The 18,305-nt window shown below is 37.1% G+C and overlaps 1 protein-coding gene across 2 annotated transcripts in view; it reads right to left on the bottom strand.

Moving 5' to 3' along the window:
• Positions 1 to 1,336: 1,336 nt before the first annotated feature.
• The window catches only part of Atg9 (autophagy-related protein 9), a 702,067-nt gene continuing 685,098 nt past the window's right edge, over positions 1,337 to 18,305 (bottom strand). For both annotated transcript variants that reach the window (XM_067149655.2, XM_067149654.2), the window contains exons 14-15: positions 3,288 to 3,420; positions 1,337 to 1,693 (exon numbers count right to left, since the gene is read on the bottom strand). In XM_067149655.2, coding sequence (XP_067005756.1) covers positions 1,526 to 1,693; positions 3,288 to 3,420 — 301 coding nt within the window. In that variant the 3' untranslated portion in view covers positions 1,337 to 1,525. The remainder of the gene's footprint in view (positions 1,694 to 3,287; positions 3,421 to 18,305) is intronic.

Below are 18,305 nucleotides of genomic sequence, written 5' to 3'. Positions count from 1 at the left end.
TTTAACCAGATTAGTGAACAAAATTTGGACGTGCGATGATTATGTAATTAAAGGTTTAAAGTCCGATTTTTGTATTGAAAATAAAGGATGCGACAATTACGCGGTGGCGACGATTATGCCGTGAAATACGGTATTACGATTCAATTGTAATAATTACGAATTACCCATCATAATTACGCCTTTACGAATCACACATCACAAATTAAGATTTTTTGTTGATTTTTAAATCTAAGTGTATGAAGTGTTCAAAAGGATACACAAGGCAGCTTAAATTCTCAGAATATTATTTTCGGATTTCTTAGTAATAATTTATACCCCTTTCCTGTTCCTCATTTAAGAATATTTCGAGTTTTCATGTGACGAACACAGTGTATGCTTCCAGTTTCGGAAATATAGGCATCTGTGAAGTGGTATATCTTGTGGAGTTGTTGTCTTTGTTCGTCACATGATCAGACTTCCGTGCAAGTTTGCGAGTTCTTTTGTCTTTGTTTTGGCGGTAAAGTGGTGACAAACTCCGTTTAATTGTAAATACTGTGTGCTTGACTGTTGAAGAAGTATTTATTGCGATTCTGGTTGCCAAATTTACATATATCTCTCTTCTAGGACATAGGCTAATCATGTGTCGCGAAAGGTTTGAAATAATGAAGCGATTTCTTGTGCAGGAAAATATGTGTGGTGACGCTAGTAATAAAATTTAGGGAGGTATACTCGAAAGAATGGCCCTGTTTACTGCGTTCTTCAAAATCTCATTCACATGTGTTTTGTAGTGTGTGTAGCCGCGATTTTTCGGATGCGCATGACGTGGAAGAACAAGACTGAATTTCATGCTAATATGAACTCCGAACTGTTAAGTGCTCTGTTAGTGCTGAGGATGCACATGATATGAAAAGAAAAAAACATGTCAGCAGTGTACGTTTACCAAACTGGAACTACAAGCTTTCAATGATATGTAAGTTAGTAGCTGCATTACGAATTACCTTTCTTGAAAGTTGGCATCTCTGCTGCAGTACGTACAGTACTGCTCATAGTTCGCTGTTTGCTATCAGCTTTTCTGCTAGGATATCCCACCTTTTAGTAGTTTTGAGATTTATTTCATTATGATAATCGCCAGCATCTTGGACTATAAAACACACAAAATTCTTCAATGTTGTAAATGCTATGTTCGTCTTTATTGTTTACTCTGCCGCTGGAGGGATGGAGGAGCTCACTGCAAGACCAAGTCACCTACTTACCTGCTCACTACACACGGAAATGTTAGCTGTTATCTTTCCTTGCCTTGAGAGAACACCACTAGTTCTCTTCCAAATGGTTTTCTGAGAACAAAGGAAGAAACAAGTTGGTACTAGAGAATATTTAATACAAAGGACTTTCTACAATAACACTCTTAAAAATATGACAAGTGACACTGCCATGTGGTGAGAAGGGTTAATTTCGAGATTATAAACAACAATATCAAACATCTAGTAGATAAAAATACAAAATTACTGAAGTTAAATGACATAAACAGGCCAAAACATATAAAATACTAGGATTGCCTAGGAGGTCGATTTGTGGAATCCAAAAGAGGCGTTCGTTCTGCACGAGTGAGGTCTGCAGTTTCATCTCCTAGTTCACGTATTCCTGGCATGTCTTGATGAGGGCGTTGCCACACTGAACGGCTGATGTTCATCTCTTGGTAGCCGCGCCGCCGAGCCTGCAACAAGGAGGATAAGGGACAATATTCCGTATTGAACTGAGTTCAAATAAGATAAATAGTGGATCATCTATTCAGTAAAAGTAGAAATGTAATGTTACATTCCTAGTTAATTACATGCGGTTCCGGGTCATCATCAGCCGAACATATAAAATATAAAAACAATAGCGAATGCAGTTCATGAAGCACTATAATAATTTCAGGGTTAGCGCTGTGTGTTGAAAAGTCACCAAAACCCTCAATAAGTCGACGATGAATCACATAGATGAAGCCAGAAGCAAGTTCTTGAAGAGCAGCATACCATACGTGCTAGCTGCCACTGTGCTTCTAGGTTTTGTTACCGGTCTACAAGGTAGCTAGTATCATCTCTGTGTTGACAGTTATAAGATAAGTTTGTTAGTTGTCTACAATGTAGCTAGTATCATCTCTGTGTTGACAGTTATAAGATAAGTTTGTTAGTTGTCTACAATGTAGCTAGTATCATCTCTGTGTTGACAGTTATAAGATAAGTTTGTTAGTTGTCTACAATGTAGCTAGTATCATCTCTGTGTTGACAGTGATAAGATAAGTTTGTTTGTTGTCTACAATGTAGCTAGTATCATCTCTGTGTTGACAGTGATAAGATAAGTTTGTTAGTTGTCTACAATGTAGCTAGTATCATCTCTGTGTTGACAGTGATAAGATAAGTTTGTTAGTTGTCTACAATGTAGCTAGTATCATCTCTGTGTTGACAGTGATAAGATAAGTTTGTTAGTTGTCTACAATGTAGCTAGTATCATCTCTGTGTTGGCAGTTATAAGTTTGTTAGTTGTCTACAATGTAGCTAGTATCATCTCTGTGTTGGCAGTTATAAGATAAATTTGTTAGTTGTCTACAATGTAGCTAGTATCATCTCTGTGTTGGCAGTTATAAGATAAATTTGTTAGTTGTCTACAATGCAGCTAGTATCATCTCTGTGTTGACAGTTATAAGATAAGTTTGTTAGTTGTCTACAATGCAGCTAGTATCATCTCTGTGTTGGCAGTTATAAGATAAGTTTGTTAGTTGTCTACAATGCAGCTAGTATCATCTCTGTGTTGACAGTTATAAGATAAGTTTGTTTGTTGTCTACAATGTAGCTAGTATCATCTCTGTGTTGACAGTTATAAGATAAGTTTGTTACCTGTCTACAATGTAGCTAGTATCATCTCTGTGTTGACAGTTATAAGATAAGTTTGTTTGTTGTCTACAATGTAGCTAGTATCATCTCTGTTTTGACAGTTATAAGATAAGTTTGTTAGTTGTCTACAATGCAGCTAGTATCATCTCTGTGTTGACAGTTATAAGATAAGTTTGTTTGTTGTCTACAATGTAGCTAGTATCATCTCTGTGTTGACAGTTATAAGATAAGTTTGTTTGTTGTCTACAATGTAGCTAGTATCATCTCTGTGTTGACAGTTATAAGATAAGTTTGTTTGTTGTCTACAATGTAGCTAGTATCATCTCTGTGTTGACAGTTATAAGATAAGTTTGTTAGTTGTCTACAATGTAGCTAGTATCACCTATGTGTTGACTGTCTATGATGTTATTAGTTTTATAAGATATAGTCCCTTACCTGTCTGCGATGGAGCTCGTGGAGGTACAGCGTGTTCAGGCTCATGTCAGCTGCTGTCAGTTCAGGTGGGATGTCGGACCCAGGACCAAACACAGATGCACCCATCGACGTATTGGGTACACCACTATGTAAACTGTAACAATAAAATAGGCACATAAGTTTAGCCCGAGGGCTGCATCTGAGAGATTCTCCATTCTGGTACGGTGGCATGCAGTGACAGCACCACGATATTCGTTCTTACAAAAAAATGTCAAACAAATAGAATACTGAAAACTTAAAACACAGTTGCAACGTGGACTGTTCGCTTCTGTTCCCATGCTTATTCTTCTTTCATCATCTTAACCCACTAATGCCCACCGTATGATATATCATACGCAAAACGTGCTTTCCAAATTGCGTTATATCTCCGTCACCGTAACTGTTTTGGATTTTTTAAAGGCATCATTTAGCGCGTCAGGGACGCAAATAATGTTTCCTAGCTAATGGCATTATTTTCCTCCAGTTACGATGATAGTTGGCAAGAAAGTGCGGGTAGCGCAGCAGGCTGACCAAAATGACGCACTGGTGAGTATTTATAATTATTGTGGAATTGAGCTATGAAAAATTAATCATATTTCGGTTTAGTTGTTACGGGAATAGTATGAGGATTTGACCTCGTATGATAGTTACTATCTTCACTGATCGAGATGGCATTCGAACACGAATATCTTTTAATGTATGAAATATCATACGCTGGGCATTCGCAAGATTAAATTTTTCAATTTCAGATAAAATGTCAATTGGGAAGGTAATGCGAACGACAGGAAGCATGACCAACAAATGGCAAATAAGTTAATATGGGAAGGGCAGCTGATTCAGAAAGCGATGGAATCAACTAGAGGGAAGAATATTCCGGATGTGGTGCTGATAAAACCAGATGAGCTCTATAGAGATGGTATTTATTCCATTCGGAAGATACATCAATGGATTCGGTAGTTGTAGGAGCCTTATGTAGTGGTACTTGATTCTCATCAGCTGCAGTAAATACTCTCTCTGAATTTTCAGAAATGCATATATCGAGTCACTCTTTTAAGCCAGATGCAGTTTTCTTTACACCTCTGAAATCGATTTCCTGTCTAAGTATACCCTTCCCTACGTCCCAAGCTGTAGCACAATCATCATCATCACTAGGCCCATCGTCTTGATCACTGTCATTGCCATCAACAACTCCCGTAAGCACTAATTCTATTTCATCTGCTTCTACAAACGGGTCATCATCACAATCATCATTTTCTAAGCTGTCTAGAATGTTCAGAATGCCCCCCCCCCCCCCCACGATCTGTTATTGTATTCAATCGATCAATCAATCACTACTGATCTGCATTTAGGGCAGTCACCCAGGTGGCAGATTCCCTATCTGTTGTTTTCCTAGCATTTTCTTAAATGATCGCAAAGAAATTGGAAAATTATTGAACATTTCCCTTGGTAAGTTATTCCAGTCCCTAACTCCCCTTCCTATAAACGAATATTTGCCCCAATTTGTCCTCTTGAATTCCAACTTTATCTTCATATTGTGATCTTTCCTACTTTTAAAGACACCACTCAAACTTATTTGTCTACTGATGTCCTCCCACGCCATCTCTCCACTAACAGCTCGGAACATACCACTTATGATGTGGATGTTGATTCCCATAGGGAACCTAAAATATTTGTCCTGAATGAGTAAATTTATAATACCAATATAATGGTCCGTTATTGGACATTATAAATTTTCCAGCTAACTCATTCTTGGTTGCCTGCGTTTCGCCCTCGTGTGCTAAGTTAGGCTCGTCAGTTGGGACTTAGCACACCACCCAAGACGCAAGGCTAGTGCATACCGTGGAGGCCACTGCATAGGCTACTTGAAGCCACCAGCAGTGCCAATGCACTATGAGAGCTATGTCTCATTTCCAAAAATTGATGCCTGCCTGGCCATCAAATGATGTGGATGTTGATTCCCATAGGGAACCTAAAATATTTATTATATTGGTATTACATACCACTTAATCAAGCAGTTTGTCTTCTTTCTCCCAATTCTTCCCAGCCCAAACTTTGCAACATTTTTGTAACGCTCCTCTTTTGTCGGAAATCACCCAGAACAAATCGAGCTGCTTTTCTTTGGATTTTTTCCAGTTCTTGAATCAAGTAATCCTGGTGAGGATCCCATACACTGGAACCATACTCTAGTTGGGGTCTTACCAGAGACTTATATGCCCTTTCCTTTACATCCTTACTACAACCCCTAAATACCCTCATAACCATGTGCAGAGATCTGTACCCTTTATTTACAATCATATTTATGTGATTACTCCAATGAAGGTCTTTTCTTATATTAACACCTAGATACTTACAATGATCCCCAAAAGGAACTTTCACCCCATCAACGCAGTAATTAAAACTGAGAGGACTTTTCCTATTTGTGAAACTCACAATTTACAGAATAATGTACATAAAATCATTTTTACATATATTTCTAAAAAACACTAAAATTAATTTACTTAACCTCTATAATTTTGTATCCTTATTGATAATTAAGAGCTAATTATTAAATGTTTACGTTGGTGAAATCTACCTTTTACATATTTGAGTACCACATTAAACATTTCCTTTTAAAGAGCCTCGTATTGCCTATGCCTCTAATTTCAGCTGGGATTGAGTTCCAGGAACGTACGGTAGCAGGTATGAATGAGTTGTACGAGTTACTGTGGTGAATGGGAATGGACAAGAGGGAACGTGTGGATGACCTTGAGGGAGCTCTATCAGAAGGGGAGAGGTATTTAAAGTCTGTTCTAAGATAATCTGGTTTGCTCGTTTGCAGAATACTGTGGAGAAGGGAAACAGCGTGGTATTTACGTCGTTCAGTCAATCTTAGCCACGACAGCTGAGAGAGGAAAGGGCTAATATGAGTTTGTATTGGGATATTTAATGCGAATCGAGCACAAGCATTGTAGGCTCGCTGTAGTCGACATGAAAGTGTTTTGCTCATACTATTATAAACTACATCTCCGTAGTCAAATATTGGAAATATTAGACTCTGTACTAATAATTTTCTTGTGTTTCTTGGAAGGAAGTCCCTCATCCTTTTTGCAGAATGTAATGAGTAGAATACTCTTTGACAGATTTTTGTGATGTGTTCCGACCAACTTAAATATTTATCGAATACTACTCCAAGGTTCTTTACATGATCGCTAAATGTTACTGGTATTCCACTGAGCATAACACTGGGTATAGACGTGTTTTGTATTTTAGCATGAGATTTATACGTGCCTATTATGATGGCCTGTGATTTTGATGGGTTCACTTTCAGTCCAGTCATTAACATTTGCTAGGTCTTCGTTTAACTTAGTGATTGAATTGTTTAAGTCATTAGGCTTTGTATGAATATATAACTGAATATAATATGCATACAGGTGATATTTACAATTGGTCAGCGTCTCAGATAAGTCGTTCATGTACAATGAGAACAAAAGTGGTGACAATACTCCTCCCTGAGCCACGCCCACCTTAGTGGTTTGCCACGAAGATGTATCGTTTCCCACTGATACGCGCTGCTGACGATCACTGATAGGACTGTACCCAGATTAGAGTGCTGTAAGAAAATTTCAGCGCCTTAAGTTTAGCGAGTAATATGTCTCTATCTACACAGTTGAAGGCTTTGCTTAAGCCCAAGAGAACAAGTATAGTCATTTGTCCTTTATCTATCACTAGTTGCATGTTATTTGTCACTTTAACTAATGCAGTGGCAGTACTGTGGTTTTGTCTGAATCCCGATTGATATTTGTCAAGTAAGTTGTACTGTATAAGATATTCAGTCATTTGTTTATGTACTATTTTCTCCAACAATTTTCCTAATATAGGAATGATACTTACAGGACGATAACCTTCGGGACTGTTGTTTTTAGGGAAAGGTCGGATGATTGCATGTTTCCAATTCGAAGGAAATACTCCAGTCATGAGTGAGTTATTAATGATATGCGTGACCGTTGGAAGTATGATGTCTATGATTCTTTTTAAAAGAGACAGGTTGATTCCATCATGGCCAGTGGACCCTGACTTTATTTCACTGAAGACTTCCCTAACGTCACTGGGGGTCACATGAGAGAAGTAGAACTGCTCGCCATTTCGTCTTGTTTTGAGGATATTCTGTTAATTACTGCGGCTTTGGTCTGTTCGTCAATCTGAGAGGATCGTGAGCTAAAGTATGAGTTTAGGTCAGCTAGTGATACATTACAGTTGTTGTCATTTGTCTTGTTTTTGCAGAATCCCATTTCGTGAAGAGATTTCCAAATCTGACTAGAATTTTGAGTGTTCAAAATATCATAAGAGTGACGTATTTTAGCATTTCTAATTAAGTGTGTTGTTCTATTTCGGAGTTTTTTAATACTTTCCGAAATTGTCAGATGTAGGATATTTCACGTAATAATTATAGGCTGCATCTCTTATTTTCATCTGGTCGCGTATTTCTTGGGACAGCCATGGGTTTGAAGGTCTCTTTACCCTAACAGTGCGTAGTGGTGCATGTCTGTCATACAGAGTCAGAAGTGTGTATGTATGTTGAGTCCTCAGCCCTAAGGCTGGTTGGATCCTCAACAGCTCTGCCATCAGCTGTCATAGATGGCCTAGGCATCACTGAAGAGGCGTACTAGGGAAATGAGGAGTGAGGTAGATTCCCATTGCTTTCCTCACCGAGCCACAGTTGCTATTACAGATCAGTCTGCCAAGCCCACTGAAATGCATGCACCGTCTGACCCTATGAGCAACATTTTCACACCATTCATGGCAGGGACTGGCTGCGTAAGGAATGGCATTACTAGCATCGCTCATACCTCAGTCACTTTCATATTGTCAAAGCCAAGGATGAGACAGAGACAGATCAATGAAAGTAACAAAATTGCTCTAGCCTATACCAGAAGACATAGTGCACTGCAAACACTAGGTCCTGCCAGCAAAGGCAGAAGCAGTTCATTAAAATGATTTACTCTTCCGTCAATGTCATTTATGAACTGAATGTTGTGCCATGGTGTGTTAAGAGCATCTTCAAAAAATGCGTCTTCATTAAAGTGTTTAAAATCTCTATATGTAATTAATTTCGGCTTGAATTTAGGGCACATCTACTAATTAGTTACATGTTTAGCCTTAGTTATGGACATCTGCAGCATAATAATAATCTTAAGGTCAAGTCCTTAAACCAATTAAACATTAGAACTTAAAACTAAATACAGTGGTCTTATGCTTAAATTTTTTTACAAAAAGTTGTGCTTTAGGAGATATTAAAGATAGTAAAGACACACAGGGCAACACTCAGACGTGAACCTTTTATCATTTTACAACAAAAATAAGAAGACTGTGGACTCACCTCACAAATACGGGTTTAGTAACAACAACAACAACTCCATCAGTCACACAGCTGTATACTCGATGATAATAATTTAAGCTTTCTACAAGAATATTTAATGTATTCTTCAAGGTTCATTGTAACCATTCTACGAATTCAAATTGGGTTTTAAGTAAAATTCTTTCAAGAATAAAATTTACTGTGTCCACCTATTCAATACAATTATATTCTGTAGTGATTAAATCCTACATGAATTACATCTAATAATTAGTTACGTTTAGCCCTAGTTATGGACATTTGCAGCATAATAATAATCTTAAGGTCAAGTCCTTAAACCAATTAAACATTAGAACTTAAACTAAACACAGTGGTCTTATGCTTAATTTTTTTTACAAAAAGTTGTGCTTTAGGAGATATTTACATAGATGTAAAATGTGTACATTAATTAAAACCCCAAATTTGTGACAAGGAAGCAATTAAAATATCATACAATGACTAGAAATTGCCCAAAGCGTAAATTGGAACTTCTCCAACTGTATGGATGAATCATTAGGTTGATAGTTTATACAAATGTGTTCATTCAAAAGGATCACCTATGTCGTAAGAACACAGCTACAAAACCGGAACCGTGGTATAATGTCGATCTTGTAAATCCCATTAGAAAGAAGCGTGGTTGGATTTTAGAGGTTAGAAATGTTGGAATATGTTGTCAATATCATTCATTAGTCAGGTGCTCATTTGATAAAATGTTTCTTGGAATTTGTGCCATTCTTTTCGGATTAATGTTCCCGTTGGTACATTGTTATACCCTTGGGAGGGTTTATGAGTATTGTCTGTAACTGAATAAGAGAAAAAAGAATTTAGAATGATGAATGTAGAGCCCACATATTAATTGTAAAGATGAATGTGTAATACCCCGTAAATGTGGACGAACTTACTTGTCCAGTCAGATGTTAGATGGATCCACTTGTTCCGGTTGCGTCTGAACGACTAACCTCGTTACTTCTAGTGAAGTATTGATGCGGTAACGGAGGGGTGGAGCGTAGAGGGGAAAGGGGAGTGAGTTTCAACTTGCGCGCCTGTGTTATTGTTAGAGAGGCGTTACTCGAATTGGATTGGGCGGGCGTGGTAATTGGGGCGCATGCATGCTGTGACGGACACATACTGGGGACTTTATTCTGATTTACAGCCTGGATTAACCTTGGAGTTGCCTCATATAACGGATTTTTGTTGTCAATGACGTCGTTAAGATTATTATTTTTATTATAAGTTTGCTCCAAATAAATGTACAAGTTTTCCGTCTCACTCAATAATTTCCGCTTACGTAGGCTCCTAACGATCGTCAAATGTTTCTCTATTGAGGTGAATTTATGTCTCGTTTCCCTCATATGTTGCCACATGGCTGAATACTTGTTATGTTTGGGAGCATTGTAATGTTCCAGGTACCTTGCATAAAAGCTTCTCCCTGTTTGACCGAGATACGTGAACCCACACTGTGTACATTTTAACCTATAAACACCAGATCTTGATTAAACGTTCTTATTATTATTGACCTTATTGTGGTTGAGGAATATGTTCTGGTTGTTATTTACTGTCCTGAAGGCTATGTTGACGCTGTGTTTTTTAAAACATTAATGATCTGATGAATAGCCGGGCTGTTACACGTAAATGTGTCGTAGCTATTTTTCTTAGATTTCTCTGGGACTAGGTGGAAGATAGTCTAATTTTGATCTTATTAATTAACCGATTAATTATATTTTAAAGCCATTGAACTGAGCTAACTGTCTTATGTAATTCAGCTCTATTTCCTAACCTTTTGGCGAAAGAGGAATTTTTAGTGCCCTGTATATTAGCCTATGATAAGCAGCTAGCTTTTGGGTCTTAGGATGCAAGGATGATCTTTAATAGTTATGGGTGAATGACTAGGTTTCCTGAAACATTGAAATTCAAAAGTGTTATCCAAGCGTGTAACTGTTAAATCTAAAAAATTAAGGAATTATTGACCTCATCTTCTTTGGTGCATTTGATGTTAGGATCTATTTCGTTTAGTGAGACTACTATATCGTCACTGTCAGTAATGTCCTTATCGATGATCACAAAAGTATCGTCAACAAACCTTGGCCATAAACAAATGCCCTTTATTTGTGAAATAATTTTTGAATGTTCTATAGAGTCCGTGTAAATATCTGCTAGAATGCCCGTAGCTAGGCCTTTCTGCTGATAATATTTACCATTAAAGGAGAAGAAATTATTGTTTAGAACGAAATTCAATTTCTTCATGAATGCTTCAATTTCCATTTTACTAAGGCCGCTGTGTTTGTTGATGTCATGGATAATTTTAACTGTTTCTTTAGTGGGAATGCTTGGAAAAATGTTTGTGATATCGTAAGAACATAAAATATGGTTGGGTTGTAGATCAATTTCTTCAATATTTTGCAAAAACTTATTGAATTTCTTAAGGGGAATTTATTGTTTAAAACAAAGTTTTCTTAAAAACCTATGAATGAATTTCGATACTTTACAGGTAGGGCTCTTCCTACAATTTATAATGGGACGCATTGGGGTGTCCTTCTTATGAATCTTCGGCAAAGCTCTGGCGGTAGGGATATTGGGGTTCATGTTGAAAGGTTTTTGTTGCTCCTGTTCGTTAAAAAGAAAATTAGAACTTTTTATTAAAGTTTTTAAATTTCGCTGAATTCTTACAGTGGGATCTTTGTTAACTATCGAATAACTTGTATCATTAAAAACTTCTTCTGTTTTTTGAGTGTAAAACTGTTTGTCTAATAAGACCGTAATACCTCCTTTATCTGCCTTTGTAACAATAATGTTATTATCGTCTATCTTAGTTTTTAAATTCTCAATTTGTTTTTTATGATAGAAATCAAAAGTAACATTTATATTCCAGCCAGTTTGGTAATTTCCTTTTTACTTCGAAACTAACGTCGCTTTGTATCTCAATGGGGAGTTTCGAAATACTGGTTTCTATCTCTGCTACTGTATTGATGACATGTTATTTTATTTGCGCTAGACCAATTATACTTTAAGCCCTTATTTAATATCCCAATCTCTTCCTCAGAAAACTGAACGTTCGTTAAATTGACTACTGTGGATGTGTTATCGTGTGGGGATACTGTTCTTTGCGAAACTTTGTTATGTGTGCAAGATCGTATATTAGACTCTTCTTCTTCTATCGATTTTGGCCAGCTGTGGACCACGTAAATAACTCCTCATGATTTAAACTTTCTTTGGCGCCAGTACTCCTTCATCCTCCTGCTTGCTGCTTCTTTTCTTTCAGCCGTCCATTGTTGTTTCTTCTTGGTCGCTGTTTCTGGCTCTAGGAAACCCTTAAATGTGTGTAACTTGTTTCTGAAGGTGGTTCTATTGTGGATGTCTTGATGTGTGATGTTCATTTCTTGCAAATCCTTCTTCGTGTTAACAAACCATTTTTCATAAGAGCTGCCTTTCCTATTGGGCTTATTGAAGTGTTTAAAGATTTTCTTGGCAAGTCTGTCATCAGGCATTCTTGAAATATGTCCAAAAAATTTAACTCTTCGCTTTCGAATGGCATCTGAAATCCTACTGCCTGTTTTATATATTTCTTTGTTACTGCGTAATCAATATGTGTCAGTACATTTCTTTGGACCAAGGATTTTTCTTAGAATCTTTCTTTCCTTCTTCTCGATTTCTTCAATGTCTTTCCTGGTTGTTAATCCCAGGCATTCTGAAGCATATAAGCACTCTGGTTGAATTACTGCCTGATAGTGGCGTAGTTTTGTCCTAATAGAGATCGCTTTCTTGTTATATGTGTTTTTTGTAAGGTGGAATGCAAGCTCCATTTTTCTGGCTTTCTCGCGGTTTGCTTCTTTATCAAGCCCATTAGGTTGTATAATCTCACCAAGGTATTTGAATTTAACAACTTTATCTATCTTATCATTGTTTATTGTTACTATGTATCTTGGGGCTTCTTTAATGTTGGTCATGAAATGTGTCTTTTCAAATGATATCTGCAGACCAGTTTTCATTGCTACCTCTTTTAAAGTGTTAACTTGTATTATCGCCGATTCAATATTTTCTGATAACAGTACAAGATCGTCAGCAAATGCTAAGCAGTTGATAGTGATGTTCTCTTTCTTGTATCCTATCCTTATTTGGTCTTTAATGCCTTTTTCTGCGAGTTCTTTTTCCCATTCTTTGATGACTTTATCCAGGACACAATTGAACAGCAGTGGGGATAGGCAATCTCCTTGCCTTACACCTGTCTTGATTTCAAAGGGTTCAGATATCTCTCCCATAAACTTAACCTTTGAATATGTGTTTGTTAAGGTCTCCTTTATTAGTTGTAATGTCTTGTTATCTGTACCCATTTCTCTAAGGATGTTAAACAATGTGCTCCTATCAACTGAATCATATGCTTTTTGAAAGTCAACAAAAACTGCTACATACTTCTTGCCCCTGGCAACTCTGTCCTTCAGTATTGTCTTAAGGTTCCAAATTTGTTCCGCACATGATCGTCCCTTCCGAAATCCTCCCTGGTATTCGCCAATTTTGTGTTCAACTTGTTGTTCTAATCTTGATAGCAATGCCATAGATAGTATCTTGTATGTCTCTTGAAGGAGTGAGATGCCTCTGTAATTGCTGACATCTGTTCTGTCCCCTTTCTTGTGTAGTGGGTGTATTAAGGCTAATTTCCAATCATCAGGAATCTTACAAGTGTTCCAGATTTCTTGCATTAACTGGCATAGGTTCTTGATCATTTGGGGGCTCACATGCTTCCATAGTTCACTCGTTATTGAGTCTTCACCAGCTGCTTTGTTGTTCTTAAGCTTCTTGATTAGATTTGTGATCTCTGTTTCATCTGGCGGTGTGGAGTCTGGGTTCTGTTGAGTATGTTCTGTGGCGAGCTTCTCCTCTGGAACTGGGCAGTTAAGTAGCTGTTTAAAGTATTCTGCTAACAGTTGGCAATTTTCTTCATTGTTTGTTGCGATGGTGCCATCCTCTTTCTTGAAACACAAGCTCGGTGGTTGGTATTTAGAAAGACTCCTCTTAAATGTCTTGTAAAAGTCCCTCGTGTTATTCTTTTGGAAGTTTTGTTCTATTGCAGCCAGTTGTTCTTTCTCAAATTTTCTTTTTTCTCCTCTTATGATTTTTGCTGTTGATTTTCTTTGTTCTTTGAAGCTGTTGTAATCTTCCTCTTTCTTTGATGAGTACCACTTCTTCCATCTTTGTAGTCTGAGTGATATTGCCTGTTCACATCTTTCATTCCACCATGGATGTTTTCGTGTTTTCTTGAGTAACGCTGTTTCTTTGGCTGCTCCTATCATGGTCTGCTGCATTTGCTTCCATTCAGTTGTTTCAATGTTCGTCAGTTCTTGGTACTTGTTGCTGTTCTGTTTCAGCTTTTGAGTGTCGAATCTTAGTACTCTGTTGTTTGTACGTTTCTTCTTGCTGCTGGGAATAAACTTTATCTTGATGATTGTTAAATAGTGATCTGTTTCTATGTTGGCTCCTTTCTTAACTTTAACATTCATGATTTCTTTTTGACTTCTATGGGAGATTGCAACGTGATCAATTTGATATTCTCCTAATAGTTTGTTTGGTGATGCCCACGTCGTTTGTTTCCTAGGAAGCTTCTTGAAATGAGTGGACATCAGTTTCAAATTAAAGTTCCTACAGAACTCTATAAGTCTTTGCCCATTTCTGTTGGTTCTTCTATGAGCTGGGAAATCCCCCACTATTCTCTTGTAGATTTTTTCTCGTCCTACCTGTGCGTTGAAATCCCCAAGTAGTATTTTTACATGATTATCAGGAATTTCTGATGTCACCAATTCTCACAATTAGACTCTACTGATTGGGAGAGTCTTTTTATCAAGTGTTGCTTGCTTCTTTTCTAATGAAACATTCAATTTATAGTCTACATGTAGTTCCCATTCCAACGGAGACAACACTTGGGCCAAAAATAAATGAACCTAATATAATTGTAGATTTAAGAGGGATTTATTTTGTAAGCTGCTTTAATTTCATTTCTTATCCAAATCTCATTCACCATGCTCTGAATTCTATTCGTATTGGTTAAACTTTTCCTCTGCGCGAGTTAAAAAAAATTGGAACCAATTTATGCTCCAGACATTGTTTTAAATATGCTATATCTTGTTAATTTGCCTATTTTGACCTTAAGATTCAAATATCTGTTTAAACGATGATTTGCCTGGTTGGCTATCAAGTTACAAGTAAATAATCTGATATCTGTTCCGTATTGAAGATAACAATAAGTAAAATTCTTTCAAGAATAAAATTTACTGTGTCCACGTATTCAATACAATTATATTCTGTAGTGATTAAATCCTACATGAATTACATCTACTAATTAGGTTCATGTTTCGCCCTAGTTTTGGGCATCTTCAGCCTAATAATAATATTAAGTTAAAGTCCTTAAACCAATTAAACATCAGAACTTAAAACTGAATACAATGCTCTTATGCTTAATTTTTTTTACAAAAAGGTGTGCTTTAGGTGATATTTACATAGATTTAAAATGTGTACATTAATTAAAACCCAGAATTTGTGACAAGGATGCAATTAAAATATCATACAATGACTAGAAATTGTCCAAAGTGTAAATTGGAACTTCTCCAAACGTATGGATGTACATTTATTTGGGGAAAAATTATAATAAAAATAATAATCTTAACGACGTCATTGACAACAAAAATCCGTTATATGAGGCAACTCCAAGGTTAATCCAGGCTGTAAATCAGAATAAAGTCCCCAGTATGTGTCCGTCACAGCATGCATGCACCCCAATTACCACGCCCGCCCAATCCAATTCGAGTAACGCCTCTCTAACAATAACACAGACACGCAAGTTGAAACTCACTCCCCTTTCCCCTCTACGCTCCACCCCTCCGTTACCGCATCAATACTTCACTAGAAGTAACGAGGTTAGTCGTTCAGACGCAACCGGAACAAGTGGATCCATCTAACATCTGACTGGACAAGTAAGTTCGTCCACATTTACGGGGTATTACACATTCATCTTTACAATTATTATGTGGGCTCTACATTCATCATTCTAAATTCTTTTTTCTCTTATTCAGTTACAGACAATACTCATAAACCCTCCCAAGGGTATAACAATGTACCAACGGGAACATTAATCCGAAAAGAATGGCACAAATTCCAAGAAACATTTTATCAAATGAGCACCTGACTAATGAATGATATTGACAACATATTCCAACGTTTCTAACCTCTAAAATCCAACCACGCTTCTTTCTAATGGGATTTACAAGATCGACATTATACCACGGTGATATAGATGTTGATTCCCATAGGGAATCTGAAATATTTGTCCTGAATGAGTAAATTTATAATACCAATATAAATGGTCCGTTATTGGACATTATAAATTTTCCAGCTAACTCATTCTTGGTTGCCAGCGTTTCGCCCTCATGTGCTAGGGTGGGCTCATCAGTTGGTACCTAGCACACCTACCAATACGCTGGCTAGTGCATACCGTGGAGGCCACTGCGTAGGCTAACTGGAGCCACCGGCAGTGCCAATGCACTAAGAGACTTTGTCTCATTATCAAAAATTGATGCCTGCTTGGCCATTAGATGATATCATCTAATGGCCAAGCAGGCATCAATCATCTAATGGCCAAGCAGGCATCAATTTTTGATAATGAGACAAAGTCTCTTAGTGCATTGGCACTGCCGGTGGCTCCAGTTAGCCTAAGCAGTGGCCTCCACGGTATGCACTAGCCAGCGTATTGGTAGGTGTGCTAGGTACCAACTGATGAGCCCACCCTAGCACATGAGGGCGAAACGCTGGCAACCAAGAATGAGTTAGCTGGAAAATTTATAATGTCCAATAACGGACCATTTATATTGGTATTATAAATTTACTCATTCAGGACAAATATTTCAGATTCCCTATGGGAATCAACATCTATATCATCTGATGGCCAAGCAGGCATCAATTTTTGATAATGAGACAAAGTCTCTTAGTGCATTGGCACTGCCGGTGGCTCCAGTTAGCCTACGCAGTGGCCTCCACGGTATGCACTAGCCAGCGTATTGGTAGGTGTGCTAGGTACCAACTGATGAGCCCAGCCTAGCACATGAGGGCGAAACGCTGGCAACCAAGAATGAGTTAGCTGAAAAATTTATAATGTCCAATAACGGACCATTTATATTGGTATTATACCACGGTTCCGGTTTTGTAGCTGTGTTCTTACGACATAGGTGATCCTTTTGAATGAACACATTTGTATAAACTATCAACCTAATGATTCATCCATACAGTTGGAGAAGTTCCAATTTACGCTTTGGGCAATTTCTAGTCATTGTATGATATTTTAATTGCTTCCTTGTCACAAATTTGGGGTTTTAATTAATGTACACATTTTACATCTATGTAAATATCTGCTAAAGCACAACTTTTTGTAAAAAAAATTAAGCATAGGACCACTGTGTTTAGTTTAAGTTCTAATGTTTAATTGGTTTAAGGACTTGACCTTAAGATTATTATTATGCTGCAAATGTCCATAACTAGGGCTAAACGTAACTAATTATTAGATGTAATTCATGTAGGATTTAATCACTACAGAATATAATTGTATTGAATAGGTGGACACAGTAAATTTTATTCTTGAAAGAATTTTACTTACAACCCAATTTGAATTCGTAGAATGGTTACAATGAACCTTGAAGAATACATTAAATATTCTTGTAGAAAGCTTAAATTATTATCATCGAGTATACAGCTGTGTGACTGATGGAGTTGTTGTTGTTGTTACTAAACCCGTATTTGTGAGGTGAGTCCACGGTCTTCTTATTTTTGTTGTAAAATGATAAAAGGTTCACGGCTGAGTGTTGCCCTGTGTGTCTTTACTAGCTGATGCGATTGTTTCCTCGTTGTGCTAATAGTCAAATGGGAACGCTCATGCTTGATGTTGGCTGTACCTTGAACATTGAGAACGACTGTTGATGGATGTGTGGTGAGGAATCTGTAATGAGAGGAGGGTAGAAAGACTAAGTTTAAAGAAAAGACGGCAATATTTGGCAAAAAACGCTGTGTATACATTTATTTATCCTCTCAATTTTTGTGGTATGAACTAGTTGCCTTTGCAGCGTCAGAACGAGTGACACTTGCATTTCTTGAATTGTATCTGCGTGGAATTGCGGGAGGGGAGTGTGATGCAGGAGAGGAAATGAGCGGAACGTTAAGCTGACACGTTATAATTCTCATATTTTGGTCTTATTGAATTGGACATTAAAGTCAAAGAAATATTAATGTTTATTTAATTTCAGCTATTCAATACATAAAGAGTGATCTTAATTAAGAATTAAATCTTATGAAGTAAATTATAGGGACATGTTTCGCCCTTTTTAAGGGTATCTTCAGCCTTAATATCAAACCTGAAAGATAATAAATCAGGATCCTAATTGTTCTGAACTGTATAGTTTTTTAAGATAAATTACAAATTATAAAGGTGAGGATGATGTAAGGTACATGCGTCAAAAATGAGCGAGAGGGATGACAGTAATTAAGATATTCTTATAATAAAGCTTTTATAAAGCCTTACAAACAGTCGTAATTTATATACTTTTATGAATGTCCTTGTCTAAAAATGTGGTAACAAGTTGCATATTAGCAGTTCTACA

Source organism: Anabrus simplex, chromosome 6 (assembly GCF_040414725.1).
Source record: "Anabrus simplex isolate iqAnaSimp1 chromosome 6, ASM4041472v1, whole genome shotgun sequence".
In the NCBI taxonomy this organism is placed as follows: Eukaryota; Metazoa; Arthropoda; class Insecta; order Orthoptera; family Tettigoniidae; genus Anabrus; species Anabrus simplex.
Note: the sequence above shows the minus strand (reverse complement) of the source record. Positions and strands in the feature narration are given on the sequence as shown.